Source organism: Henckelia pumila, chromosome 4 (genome assembly GCF_033568475.1).
Source record: "Henckelia pumila isolate YLH828 chromosome 4, ASM3356847v2, whole genome shotgun sequence".
Taxonomy (NCBI): Eukaryota; Viridiplantae; Streptophyta; class Magnoliopsida; order Lamiales; family Gesneriaceae; genus Henckelia; species Henckelia pumila.
In genome coordinates this window covers 138,702,290-138,716,477 of record NC_133123.1, presented here as the reverse complement: position 1 = coordinate 138,716,477, position 14,188 = coordinate 138,702,290, and the positions used below count along the sequence as shown (strand labels likewise).

At 31.6% G+C, this 14,188-nt stretch overlaps 1 protein-coding gene across 1 annotated transcript; it reads right to left on the bottom strand.

Annotated features, from left to right (window-relative positions):
• Positions 1-782: 782 nt before the first annotated feature.
• Positions 783-1,257, bottom strand: LOC140861857 (vacuolar iron transporter homolog 1-like). The gene is made up of 2 exons (XM_073264856.1): positions 1,012-1,257; positions 783-935 (listed from the first exon to the last, which is right to left on the bottom strand). The coding sequence occupies exons 1-2, from the start codon at positions 1,255-1,257 to the stop codon at positions 783-785; spliced, it is 399 nt and encodes a 132-aa protein (XP_073120957.1).
• Positions 1,258-14,188: the final 12,931 nt, after the last annotated feature.

The window sequence follows — 14,188 nt, the reverse complement described above, 5'->3', positions numbered from 1 at the left end:
GGATTCGGAGAAAATTGTCATCCCTAGAGGATACCCCATATCTTTGGAGTCTGATCAAGAGGAGCGTGCTGCAACCGATGCACAGCACCCCGGCCTAAACTGGGATGTTAAACAATATGTTGAGAGCATATGCCGTCCCAATCACGGTCAAAAATCATTTATTTATCACAAGGATTAATTGCTAGTACTGCCTAGTAATTTTATCATGTTGCGGAAAATATTAATTCATGCATCTTTTCTGTAAAATTTGCTTTTCTCTAAAATAATTAAAATAATTTAATTTCATGTCACAACTCATCATAACGGTGAAAAGGCCAAAAACCATGCAGAATATAAATATACTTACTTTAATTGATCACGGGTGGTGTTATACGTACCTCCAACCTAATAATATGACAGAGGATATATATAGTTGGTAAAAAACTCAAAAGACGTCTACTTCAAATGTGTGTGAAAAATAAAGTAGTGAGGGAGGAATGTACATATTATCAAATTATTTCCGTTACAATGCCAACAAAACCACACAGAGCAAAATAACACAATAATGCTTGCTAGCTAGAGCCTAGAATTAAAGGCCCCTGGAAGTTGTATCCGTTTACTCACAGCCTGATATAGAACTGGCTAAATTAAATGAAGAGAGTTAGGAAAAAGGACCGCGGCTGGTGTGGCGCAAGAAGTTGATGGTGAAAGCAACGAGAGTCTGCCGAATCCAATGCAGACTGCCGCAGCATCAGCTTTGGCGTTTTCGGTTGGGGCGATGGTCCCACAGCTTGCTGCTTCTTTCATAAAGGAGTATTGGGTGAGGATTGGTGTAATGCTGCGGCAGCCTGCATTGGATTCGGCAGACTCTCGTTGCTTTCGCCATCAACTTCTTGCGCCACACCAGCCGCGTCCCTTTTCCTGACTCTCTTCAGTTTAGCCAGTTCTATATCAAGCTGTGAGTAAACGGATACAAGAAGTTGATGGTGAAAGAAATGAGCTAGAGTCTGCCGAATCCCATGCACCGGCAACCTGCCCAGAAAAACCTGTCAGAATCATGGCTTTGATGTCTTGTTTGACAGCTCCCACGCCCATCATTAATGATGTTGTAGAGACAAGGCCATCATTGGCGCCTAAATTAATAGAGGAGCGCAGCCACTGGGACCGCTTTGAGTAGTCGACTTCTTGGTTTTCTTCGAGGTTCAGGGTTATTTGCCGAGAATGGTCAACTGGTTGAGGGAATCTGATATCAGGGTTTTGTCTTTGGTTTGCAGCCATTGAAGAATGTAAGATATTGAGAAGATGAGAGTGGTGGACAAATGCTGTGATATTTATAGAAGGGGAAAAAGTTGAGCAACAGTGGAGAAATAAGTGGAGTTAGGGTTTGAATATATAGTTGGTTTAGGGGGAATTTATTCTGACAATTTACACACATTGGATCTTAACATAAACATATATTCTCATAAATTAATCTAATAATTTGATAATTTATGTTAAAAATATATATATAAGGTGTGAAGTGAATTTTCGAATAATTTAGTGAAAGAAATATATACAAGAACACTAAATAATATATGTGATGCATGCAATCAATTATCTCGAGTTCGGTCTGGTAGAGCGGATCTTCCAATCTTTCGATATAAGGGTCGGACCGGGCAAATATGACTCTACACATATAGAAATAGGGTTATGAGGTGTCGAAGGTGTATTCGGCGTGACCTCTCCAATGCCTAAATCCGTGCTCAGATTGAAATACATAATAAAGTTGAGAGAGCAGGATAATAGAAGTGACTAAGTGAGTGTGTGCGTGAATAAAATTAAAGTGAAGGTATGTAATCATAAAAAAAAAATCTGGTAATTATAGAAGCGAAAGGGGTTAGTTACCTTGTAGAAATAGAATACTCGTTGTGATAAAATTGGTAGGAAACTACCGACAAGAGGCTGGGCTTGGTCAGCTACCATAGCAGCATGAAAGAAAAAAAGTACGTATGAAATTAGAAAGTGCAAAGCATGTTCTTTTATTACAGAACAAGATTTCTAGTTAGCTAGACATAGACAATTAGGAATCACATGCAATATTCTGACGTAAGAATTAATTCGATTCGTAAGGGAATCACATGCATTCTAAACCGCATAACAAATTTGTCCGGACAATTGGGAATCACATGCATTCTATGTGCAGGGATTACGGATTCAGGAATTAAAGTTGAGAGGGACTTGAATTTAATATAATAAAATTTATATATAAGTATATACATATGTATATATATAAAATAATTCATTATATTATGATAGAAGTTCAACGACAAATAATTATGTCTTTAGCTTCTTTGCAGCAGATTGATGTTTCATTTTGAAATAGTTCATGAAGTTATATTCTAAACAAATAATAAATTAAATAACAATCAAACAAATAAACAACTAATATTCAATCAATGGCTCAACATCAAATAATCAAGATTAAAAAATCAATGGTTCATCAACAAATATTCAAGCAATAACCAAAAAAGCAATTTAAATTGTTTATATACAGTTTTTAAAAATTCGCTTGAGAATTTCACGAATTTAGAGTAATACGACGATAAATTTAGTTTGATCCAATATCAAATAATTGATCAAAACAAACAAATTAAATTTTCATTATTCAACCATTCCGATTTTATTAATCTCTAAAAAATCTCACTTTTTTAATATATTCACAACATACAACGATTGTAATATTTACAAATTAATTTGAAATAAAAATGATTTTGTGTGTCTACTTGTTGAGATTTGAGAGGCGGAAGTCATGAGGCTAAATTTTAAAGAGAAATTTTAGAGAAACAAGATGCATGCATAAACAAGAATTTTACAGCATTATTAATTATTTAGGACCCCCAACATATTTAGGTAATAAAAAAAATGGGCTAGGCTATAGCCCTAAGGATTAGGGAAGATACGTCCCTGCATTCTAAGGGAAGCATGTTCTTGCTCACGTGCAAATGTCCGGACACAAATCTGAGCAGCTCACCGCGCGCTTGGCTGCCTCATGCTAGCTCGCTTTTCTTTTCTTTTTTTAATAATCAAAATTTGCTTGATTTGATAAAAATGATCGTTGCTTGATAAAATTTCACCGAATGAAATGGGAGGCTGTCATGCACTCATGCTAGAATGGCTAGTTAATCCGTTGCACAATTTCTAATTTTTCGAACATTCGTATTATTTGAATTGTTGTGCGTGCTATCATTTCTTGTTGAATAAAATTTTAATATTAAATTAATTTTTCGACGAGAAGCTTGTAATATCTAGGTGCTCTCAAATACAAGTTTTGCATGCTAATGAGAAAAAACTCTCTCCCATAAAAAAATTAAGGAGAGGGAGATGAAGCAGAAAAAAAAATATAAAATAAATTTAATTAATAGTCAACTATATACATACATTCAATATTAAATGATATATATATATATAAATTAATTTAAAGATTATAAACTTAATATATATATATATATAAATTAATTATTTTATTTAAATGAAAAAATAAATGAATAGTAATAAAGTGAACACTGAGGCGCATAACTATTTGGTTGGTGGTATATTTGAGTGTGGAATGTGAAGTATTTAAGCAGTGATATATATTTGGTTTATGATGTGAAACGATAGACCCAAACATCACTTTTAGGTTCCTTTTCAATTCTTTTAGTGTTTGTTGTTATCTAAAAATTTTTATTTAAAGTTTTATGGGCCGAGGCGATCTAGCTCGATTTTTTTTTTTTTTTGAAAAAATTTGATGAGGAATTTATTAAAATTAGAGAAAAAAGTTGTTAGTAAGAAATAAAATTATATATACTGATATACATACATAAAATTTGGTTATTATTTATTCAAATTGAAACTGTTTATACCTTTTAATTCTTTTTTTACCCTTGGATTGAGAAATAAGTATTACGGGGAATATATAAATTGTCATAACTACATGCATGTATCATGCATAATTTAATTATATGAATCACTCTGAGTAAATTTTAAATTACATCTCAGATTTGCCTTTATCATCATTCTTATATTATATAGTTAGAAATTAAAATTAAAATTAAAATTAGAGTACTTTAATACCGAGTCGACGATATATCCAAGATAATACTATCCTTAATAAATAAAGGAAAAAATGTCAATTTTAGTTCGATATACATAATTGGTGTATGATATTTTTAGTCTTGTATATTTTGTTGAATCAATTATAATCCTGTAACTATATGCATATATGTTTTTTTAAAAAAATCAATTTAATTTACTAGTCCTTCTCGTCAAAATCATGTAACTAAATGACAAATATTATTGTCAAAATTTATAATTACATTATCAAAGACAAGTATATCTCGAGAAACTTTTAAAACCAAGTGCTTACAAAAATTTAAGAATAATACTAATCATTCGAAATAACTAAAATTGATCAAACGAACATAATTACAGGAATATAATTTATTCAAATAAACATACTAAAAATATCACACATAAATACATACATGAATAAAATTGACATTTTACCATAAATAAACTATATTAAAGGCTTATATTACTTTGCTGGTGAAAAGTCAACATTTTGTTTCAAAATATAGCAAAATGGATAATGCTACGTAGGGTGGGTTTTCGGTATACCGTAACAAAAATATCCGTATGAAAAAAATTCACACTGGTACCAATATCGAAATTCTGAAATTTAAGTATGAAAAAAATCCATATTGAAACCGTATAGGTATCGAAAAAAAACTTGTTATACCCAAAAAATGTCTATATATCAAAAAAATTTCGTTGCGGTATGCCGAAATTTCGGTATTTCTGTTCGGTATCCTAGCCCTAATACTATGTGTACATAGAGTCTTACATATATAGAGGGTTTACACACCCTATTAAATTATGAAAGTATCTTAAAATTCTTTTAAAATTTCTTTCTTAATTTTCAACCTACAATTTTTTGTCTTGCTCAAAAATCTTTTCACTAAAATATTATTTTAAATTTTATTACTTACTTATAGAATTAATTTTACCGAGTTCAACAAAAGTCATTATTTTATAAAATTTTAAAAAATAATTATAAAAATAATTTTTTACTGAGTTCAACAAAAATAATAATTTTTTAATTTTTTTTTATAGTAAATAACTAAATTTATTTTATTTTTTTAAAATTAAACTTTCAAATTTAAATCATATATAAACGAGATTTTATTATTATGTATTTAAATTAAAATATATTTATTATTATTATATGTAGTAATTAATATTTTAAAAAAACAAAATAAAAAATCAAATCATGTAGGTTTGTGTTGATCGGGTTAGTCGAGTTCGGGTCGGTCGCTATTGATTTATTCGGGTTTAGTTTGAGAAATTTTAAAATGTTTCTGTACTTATTTATAGCATTAAGAAATATTTACTGTATTTTTATATATTTTATGTTTGAAAAACAATTATTGTATATTGTATCATAGATTTTCAACATGTAATAATTATTTTGTAAAACTTTGATTTTTAAAAATAATTTTTATTTTGTGTAGTAAGTATATTTTACATTTCTTACAATTAAATTTTCAAATTTAAATTATATATAACTATAAAAGTGAGATTTGTTATTATGTATTTAAATCGAAATATATTGATTATTATTATGTGTATTTAATTATTTAGTTAAAAAAAAATCAAATATTTCAGGTCCAACCCAAACCCCAAAACCTTAACCTTAATCCGATAATTTTCTGGTCAACTCTGGTCGGGTTCAATTTTGACACCCCTAAAACTGCACAATAAATAATAAAATAAATAATAATAATGTTTTCGTTAAGATTTTTTTTGTAGTAGCCTGGTTCCATTTTACAAGATTAAGTGATTTTAAACATGTTAGAAAATGACGTATAATTTTAAAAGTGTCAAAACATGTTTAAGGAGTCCTTATTTGGTTAAAATAAGTAGAAAATCAGATCCAGAACGTCCAAAAATGGTAGGATAGGTTCCGGGGGTCCAAAAATGAGTTAAGAAGGACCAAAACAGTTCGGAGCATACAGACCAGTTCGGGCCCTCCGAACCACTTCGGGCCCTCCGAACTCAGCAGAGCCCAGGTGTCAAAATGACTCGGACAAGTGGCAGTTCGGACCATCCGAACCCAGTTCAGACCGTCCGAACTCCGCCTATAAATAGGTCATCTGAGGGCCTCATTTCTCACACAATTTCACTCTCTCTCTCTCGGTTCCAGCTTGGTTTTAGGGGTTTAGGGGTGTTTCCAACCTTCCTAGGCTTGGTCTAGAGGTTGGCCAGGTGCTCCGGGGTTGCAGCGGAGCGGTGCTCAAGTTCTGGGGCATTCGTCATCAGCGGGCTAACGACGGACGCAGGTATAGCTCTGGCTCCTTATAGTAAATAAGGAGTATGCTATAGCGTAGTTAAGGCTTTTAAAATAAAGTAATAATGCATGAGTATTTTGCATTGTAGTGCGGACTGTAGGCTTTGACATAGTGCTGGTATAACTTGCCTAGTAGAACTAAGGTGCGTAAGTACAAACTGAGATAGCCAGCGGAATATACATGTTTATGTGTTGCATAATTATGTGTTGCATTATTATCTGTCATGATATGCATGATTTACTGTTCATGATTTGTATGCGTCATTTGCATACCATGTTGAGCCTGTTATCCTTTTGAGATAGCCAGTTGTTCTAGGGTCGCTCAGCCCTAAGGTTGTTGTTATTATACGATCGGGTATCGTGTGACACCCACTGGACCGACGGGGCAGCGTGTGCGGTTTACCCAGGACGGTGATAGTCCAAGATCGGGTTCAGTATGTGTGGCACCCACTGGATCTTCGGAGCAGCGTGCACATATTGGAGGCGCTTGTGTACTCAACATGATTTTACAGAATTGATCTCAGTTTACCCAGAGCATTCATAGTTCATGTTGCATGTATCATATAGACATGTATATTCAATACTTTACGTACTGGGCGTTAGCGCTCACGTCCCTTTTTTTATCTCGGACATCTCATTCGACGGGGCAGGTTTGCAGGTGGATCAGGAGCGAGAGATGTAGTTGGTCGATGACCAGGGCTTGGTAGCAGGAGTTTTTAGAAGAGTTTTAGATTAAGATTTTAACTGGTATTTATTCGATTTGGTTGTATTTAAGATTTAATTATTTTGGGGTTGTATATCTTTTATAGTTTCCGCTGTTATTTCTCTTATTATGTTTAATTAAGTTAAATACATGGTTAAGCTTCTGATTAGTAGGTGATCACGGGTCACTACATTTTTTAACAAGACAAACAATTGAAAATAAAGATATTTTAAAAGGATTTTGATATATTTTCTTAATTTATAAGGCGTGTAACTCTCTATGTAATCTCTATTTACACTCAGCATTATCCTTGCAAAATATTACATTGGACATGTTTTTTTAAAAACGTGTTTCGACAGTGTTTGAAAGAGCTTCTAAGAAGGAAAAACGGAAAAATTGATTTTTTGGTCAGGTATGTTTGTCACTTTGCGATTTCGGTCCTCTATATTTTCAGATTTCAGTTTTAGTCCACTATCTTTATTTTTTTGGCAGTTTTAGTCATTTTTCTGATGTGGCGCTGATGTGGCACCGATGCAGTGCTGACATGGAGCTGAAGTGTACAGTGTCACGTAAGCATTTTCGAAGAAAAAAGACTGAAATTGCCAAAAATTAAAACATGTAGGACTAAAACTGAAATATGAAAACATAGAGGACCAAAATCGCAAAGTGACAAATATACATGACGAAAATTGCAGTTTTCCCAAGGAAAAACTGAGAAGTGCTTCTTAGAAGCTCTCCCAAACAATACATTAGTGTTTTATAAGTTAGAAAACTTAAAATATGTGTTTTTGTAACATTTTGGTAAATAGTTCTTTAAATTATTTTTTTAAAAAGTGTTTTTTAAATATAGTTTTTAAAAAATAATTATGAGGTGTTTTTGATATTTTTCGGAAAAAAAAACCGGGTAAAAAACGGGTCTATTCTCTTGTTCTTCTTATCCCAACAATCCCGCCGCCATCACCCAAACCTAAGGAGAAGAATGGATTCGGTAATTTGAATCTCGTCTCTAAATTTCTCTTCAGCGATCCCGAAAACACTACAAAGTATGTTCTCGTTTTTCTACTCAAATGTTGGGTTTTGGGTGTTTTTAAATTTAATGGATATGATTCTTTTTGCATATATGTTGCAGATTGCAAGGCTAGGTAATCTGATATTTCATTTAAAGGTTCCCAAGTAATCTGCATATATGTTGCAGATTGCAAGGCTAGTTGGCAATTGTTTTTAATTCTTTGAATGTGTCGATAGGTACCATAACTCAAGAAATTCAATATAGGCGCATCACACATGTTGTTTGATACGAAAGATATAAAAATATGTGTACTGTTTTATCTAATATTTCACTTGAGTTTTTCAGTAATTAAGATTAAATATGAATATATTATTCAGACAGATCACTAAATATGTTAGAAATACTATTAGCTTGGTAACCTCATTTAATTGGTGGTATTGTACATTGAGTGGAACCAATAAAGATATTAGATTGATGAATAGGAAAGCACTGATTTACAAGGAGGAAAGGAATGAAAATATTTGTACTAACTTTGACGACAAAATTTTTTGTCCAAATTGGAAATGTCTCTGGACGCAAATTTGTGTCCAGGCATTTCCCTATGTTTATGGAAATTTATAAACATAAATAAAATCTGACATTTCTAAAGACAAATATATTCGTTCCCGAATATTTGTTAAGTAGTGCTTCCTCTTTTTCAATCAATATCTTTAATGATTCCACATTTTCCTAAAACGAAAAGGGGAAAAAAAAAAAAAAAAACCCCTTCCAAGTTCCAGCACTCCGCGTGCCCAACTCGATCCCGTCCCGAAATTTTTTCAACCCGAAATTTTTCCGACCCGAGTGGTCGGGATTTTTCCCGACCCGATTAATTTCGGGATCGGGATCGGGATAGGCTACTCTTCCCGACGGGATTTCCGACCCAACCCGAATATAAAAATAATATTTTTTTAATAATATTTTTTTTGTAATTAAAAAAATAATTTTTTTAAATTTTATGTTTTAATATTAATTTTTATATAATTATATACCATATAATTTTTTTTATATTTATCTTTTTTAATATTAACATTGAGTTAAAAATTTTTATTTTGTTTTTTTATTATTATGAATAGTTATATGTTTTTTTATTAATTAAGTAGTTGTTTTAGTTTATTTGTAATGTACTAAAAAAATGTTTTAGTTTTTTAATGATTATATATAAATAAATTTTAATTTATTTGTAATGTATTAAAAAAATTGTTTGATTTTTTTCATAAATTTTTTTTAAAAAATATTTTCATAGAATTTTTTTAAAAAAAAAATATTATTCGGGATTACCCTCTCCCGACCCGACGGGATCCCGAATGTTCGGGATCCCGAACATTCGGGTCCTGACACTTCTCGGGTGCGGGATCGGGAGAAAAAAAAATCTCAATTCCTATCGGGACGGAAATCGAGTAAGGGGGTTACAGGACGGGTCCCGACCCGATTTCACCCCTACCCAAGTTGGCACCAACAGGTGTGCATCCACTACGGCTAGGCAGATATCAATTTTATACTTCTTCAAAAGGGTTTAGTCTATGCTACTCTATTCGGACACTGTCCGAATTAATGACGATCCAACGATTCATATTTTTTTGCATTTGTGAACATCTTAAATGCAAAAAAAAATTGAGCCCTTAGATGCAGCACATGGCAATGCCCATGTGCTGGCATAGACTAAACCCTTCAAAAGATTAGTTCAGTCGTGCAAATAACTGAACCACTATTTTTTTTATTGTCGATATAATCAACCAACAAGTATATATGTACGAAAAAAGATCAACTTATAGATAAAACACAAAAGTGAAAGTTCGACTGAATGTGAATAACACAAAATATGTTTCTAGATATTTGGAGATAAAGACTCTTAAGTCATCCCTTCTTCATTTGGAAAAGATTTACCGTAAGATTTGAGTAATACAACTGTTTGTAAAACCCCGATTCAGTTAAGGACTTAACACTGCTATGATTGAAACTCCAACACTTAACTCAATACAATACATGGTCCTCGACTGGTTTTACAAATATGAACTTTACACTTTAAAAAACTTTGCACAATGTGATCCTAAATGATCAAATATGTAATTTGAAAGAGTCTGTTGTATCAGTTGTTGTAATTAAGCTTATGAATTTTCAGTTGTTGTAATTAAGCTTATGACTTTGAATATGCGACTGAAATCTTGATAACAAAGATATTAAATGTGTAGAGTATTGGAGAGAATTTTTAAAAATCATCAAGTTTATTTATTGGAATGATCTTGCAACGGTCATAAATGTTTATAAAATTATCCGTTCCTCTCAATACATTGATAAATAGTATGCTTTTGCGCACTACAACTATTGCAGCGACTACAATATACTTTTGTCCTTTTCCATAAAAATTAAAAACCAATTGTGAAGAGCTATGATGGTGTTGGGAATGTTTAGGAACTCAGACTGATCTGTAATATCCTTGAAAATTGTCAGTCATCCTAAACTTCAGTCTAGCTGTAGCGCAAAATTCTTTATTTCTTGAAATTAAGAAATAGAAAATTGATACAAAGTGAATTTGAGAAATTAAATAAAGATTAGTGGATGCAATCTCTAAATAATCCCTTGATTTTCCTCTTCAATGACAATTTCTTAAGTATTTGATCTTCTAGAAGAAGATTTGATGTCTTGAGATTTGATTTGATGTCTTGATAAAGTTAATTCGATGGGTTAACACCTTGATATTGAATTAAACTTCAAAATTTGGGAAGAACGCGATGAAATCCTTGAATCGCGCCTTGAAATTTGTTATCTTGAATTTGATGAAGAATACCATCATTTTGAATTTTATGAAAAACACGATTTTTTGAATTTGATTTATTTGTTGAAGAACATGAACTTCTTGAATTTGATGAAGGACACAATCTTCTTGAATTTGATTGATTTATTTATTTGATGAAGAATGCGAGCTTTTTGAATTTGATGAAGAACACGATCTTCTTGAATTTGATTTATTTGTTGAAGAACATGAACTTCTTGAATTTGATGAAGGACACAATCTTCTTGAATTTGATTTATTTGATGAAGAACACTAACTTCTTGAATTTGATGAAGAACACGATCTTCTTGAATTTGAATGAATTTAAGTATATTTGAAGAAGAACGCAATTAATCCCTTGAATCACGCCTTGATCTTCTCGAATTTGATGATTTTGAAGAAAAACGCCTTGAATTGCGCCTTGAACTTCTTGAATATGACTTGAGAGAAAAATCTTGAATTTTTCTACTTATTTGCTTCAGTTTTCTTTGTTGTGTTTTCTTGTTGGTCATCTGCCCCCTATTTATAGCTGAAGGATGCAGATTCCTACCATTTTTATTTGATGAGGTGTCGCAATTTGATTGGCTCCTCCTGATTTATTTGGTGATTATCTTCCATTAATCACAAGATTTGATTTTAAATACTAAAAATATTAGTATTTTTTTCTATTTGATGCAAGATTTGATTTCAAATACTAAAAATATTAGTATTCTCTTCCAGTTTGTGCAAGATGCAATCTTGATTTAAAAATCTTGATTTGATCACAAAATATATTAAAATATCAATTAATTAACTATTTATTTTTTAGGAATTTAATCTTTACAAAAATAGCTAATTATTTTATTGATATTTAATTACTTCGTACTTGCCATATTTGAAGGTTGACAAATTTAATTGTCTACACTAGCATCTTTGACTAGTTGGAAAGATCTTCCGATCATAGTTCAGTCAAGGTGCTGAGTTTAGTCGCAGTCTTTAGTCTTCAAAAACGCTGCTATATTCAATCTTGAGTCTCTTGATAATTTCAATCGTCTAGTACTCCAGTCGTATATTCGTGCCACTGGCGAGACGTGATATAAATAAATATATATTTATATATATATATATAGAGAAGTTTTAAATTGCCCAACAATTTTGATAAATGAAAAAAATAAATTTAAATATTATCGAAAAAATAATATTTATACATAACATATAATATTAAATATATTATATGATTTTATACACACGCAACGCGTGTGTGCAATTATGCTAGTATATATAAAAGGTTAATAAGTTATAAGTTACAATTTACAGTTTCGAACTCGAAATCTTATATCCAATTGAGATGCGAGTCACTCGTCCGCCCATAGCATGAATGCATGTATATATATATATATATATATATATATGAGTTTTTTTATGGTGCCCAACAACTATGCCCAACTCCATGCCCACCATGTATAAGTCAACTCACCAATTGTGCTGGTCAACTCACCTATTGTACATGGTGGGCATGGAGTTGGGCATAGTTGTTGGGCACCATAAAAAAACTCAATATATATATATATATATATATATATATATATAATTTTATAAATAAAAAAATACTCATTAATGTATTTTGCTCGTAAAATATCGTGAGATAGAAATCTAATTAGAAATTATTGGGCAAAATCACTAGTAGAAAAATCGCAAAAGACTTCGGTTATTAACTGAAGTCGTAGGTAGATAATTACCGAAGTAGTGTCACGTGAAGTAATATGGTACTATTTTACTTCGTGTTATAACCGAAGTCGTAGCCCTGAAATTACCGAAGTCTTTGGTCGGTTCATGGAGCCAAAACCGGTTCAGGATTGGGTCGTTGCCGAAGTAAAATCATATATTTTACTTCGGCAATTTTATTAATTAACGAAGTTAAAGAAAGTCGTCTACTTCGTTAATTTCATAAATTCCCCAAGTCAAAGATATGTTTGTACTTCGTCGATTAATGAAATTACCGAAGTAAAAAAAATGTTTTTACTTCGGCAATGACACTAATTGACGAAATAGAAGAAAGTCTTTTAATTCAACAATTTCATTAATCGACGAAGCAAAAGAATGTCTTGTACTTCGACAATTTCATTAATTGACGAAGTAAAAGACATTTTTTTGCTTCGTCGATTAATGAAATTGCCGAAGTAATAGAAGACATATGACTTCAATACTTACATTGAGTGATGAAGTAAATACTTCGAACGACTTCGTTGTTACGAATTTATGGTGAAGTAAATTATTTATTTAACTTCACCATTTAATTTTAGTGAAGTAAAAACATATGTTTCACTACATTAAAATTTAATGCCACAATATAAATATATTTTTGAAACTTAAAATAGAATAATAAGATTAATAAATTATTCATCCCAAAACGACAAACATCCATAAATATACAAGTATATCCACCAAAATAACCCAAAAATATGCATGTATCCACAAGTCTTTCCACAAAACTAAAAGTGTATCCACATAGACAAAAAAAGTATTATCCCAACGTGCATGACACATTTATGCACCTACATAGGAGTAGATGAATTCACTTCTAACTTCATCAAATTGATCTTGGTTGTGATATTGGTTCTTGATGGATCCTGCAAACTGAAATGTAAAAAAAGATTGCTCAATGTCAATAGGAACACCATCATCTTCAGGAAACAAGTAAACATCTATTGTTTTTTTGGTGAAGTCACTTTAATGTAAAACATTTATGAGACTACAGGCTTGATACATAAGATGATACATGCTTATAATGTGGCTTGCACTATCCTAATTTATAAACATAGAACACCATTAACATAAATGAAAAAGGTTGCAACTTTCATACAAATTGTGCTCAGGTAAATAAATTTAATAGAGACATGAAATGAAGAAAAAGCTGTTAGAAACACATGAGGAAGTAACAAATTTATAAACTCACCACTCCTTGCATTAATAAACTCCTCCAGTTCTTTCACCGTGTTCAGACCATGCACCTAGGCAGAGTTTGCAAGTGAAACACAACAAATGACATGAAATATCAAGAATTTTCTGCAGACTCCAGAATACATGGAAGACAGCAGACGAAAACAAAGTATTAGTAGAATCTTATATCCTGTGAGAGTTCACATCATTGAGCTGGCAAAAAAGACAAGGCAGAAAAAAAAAATCACTACAAACTTATTGATTTCTTAAATCCAACATGTAATAGAGTGAAAGTTAATCTACAATCAAGAACTTATTAAAACTGTAGAACGTTTGTCGTTCATAACCAGAGCAACAAGCATACCAGAAAAACTCAAATTGGCAAGGTGGTGTGCACGTGCA

Bases quoted from the DNA above. Each gene is read 5' to 3' on its own strand.
- LOC140861857 (XM_073264856.1), bottom strand. From the start codon at position 1,257: ATGGCTGCAAACCAAAGACAAAACCCTGATATCAGATTCCCTCAACCA. The intron at 936-1,011 runs GTTGCCGGTGCA...GTTTACTCACAG, and splicing joins TGACAGGTTTTTCTGGGCAG to CTTGATATAGAACTGGCTAA.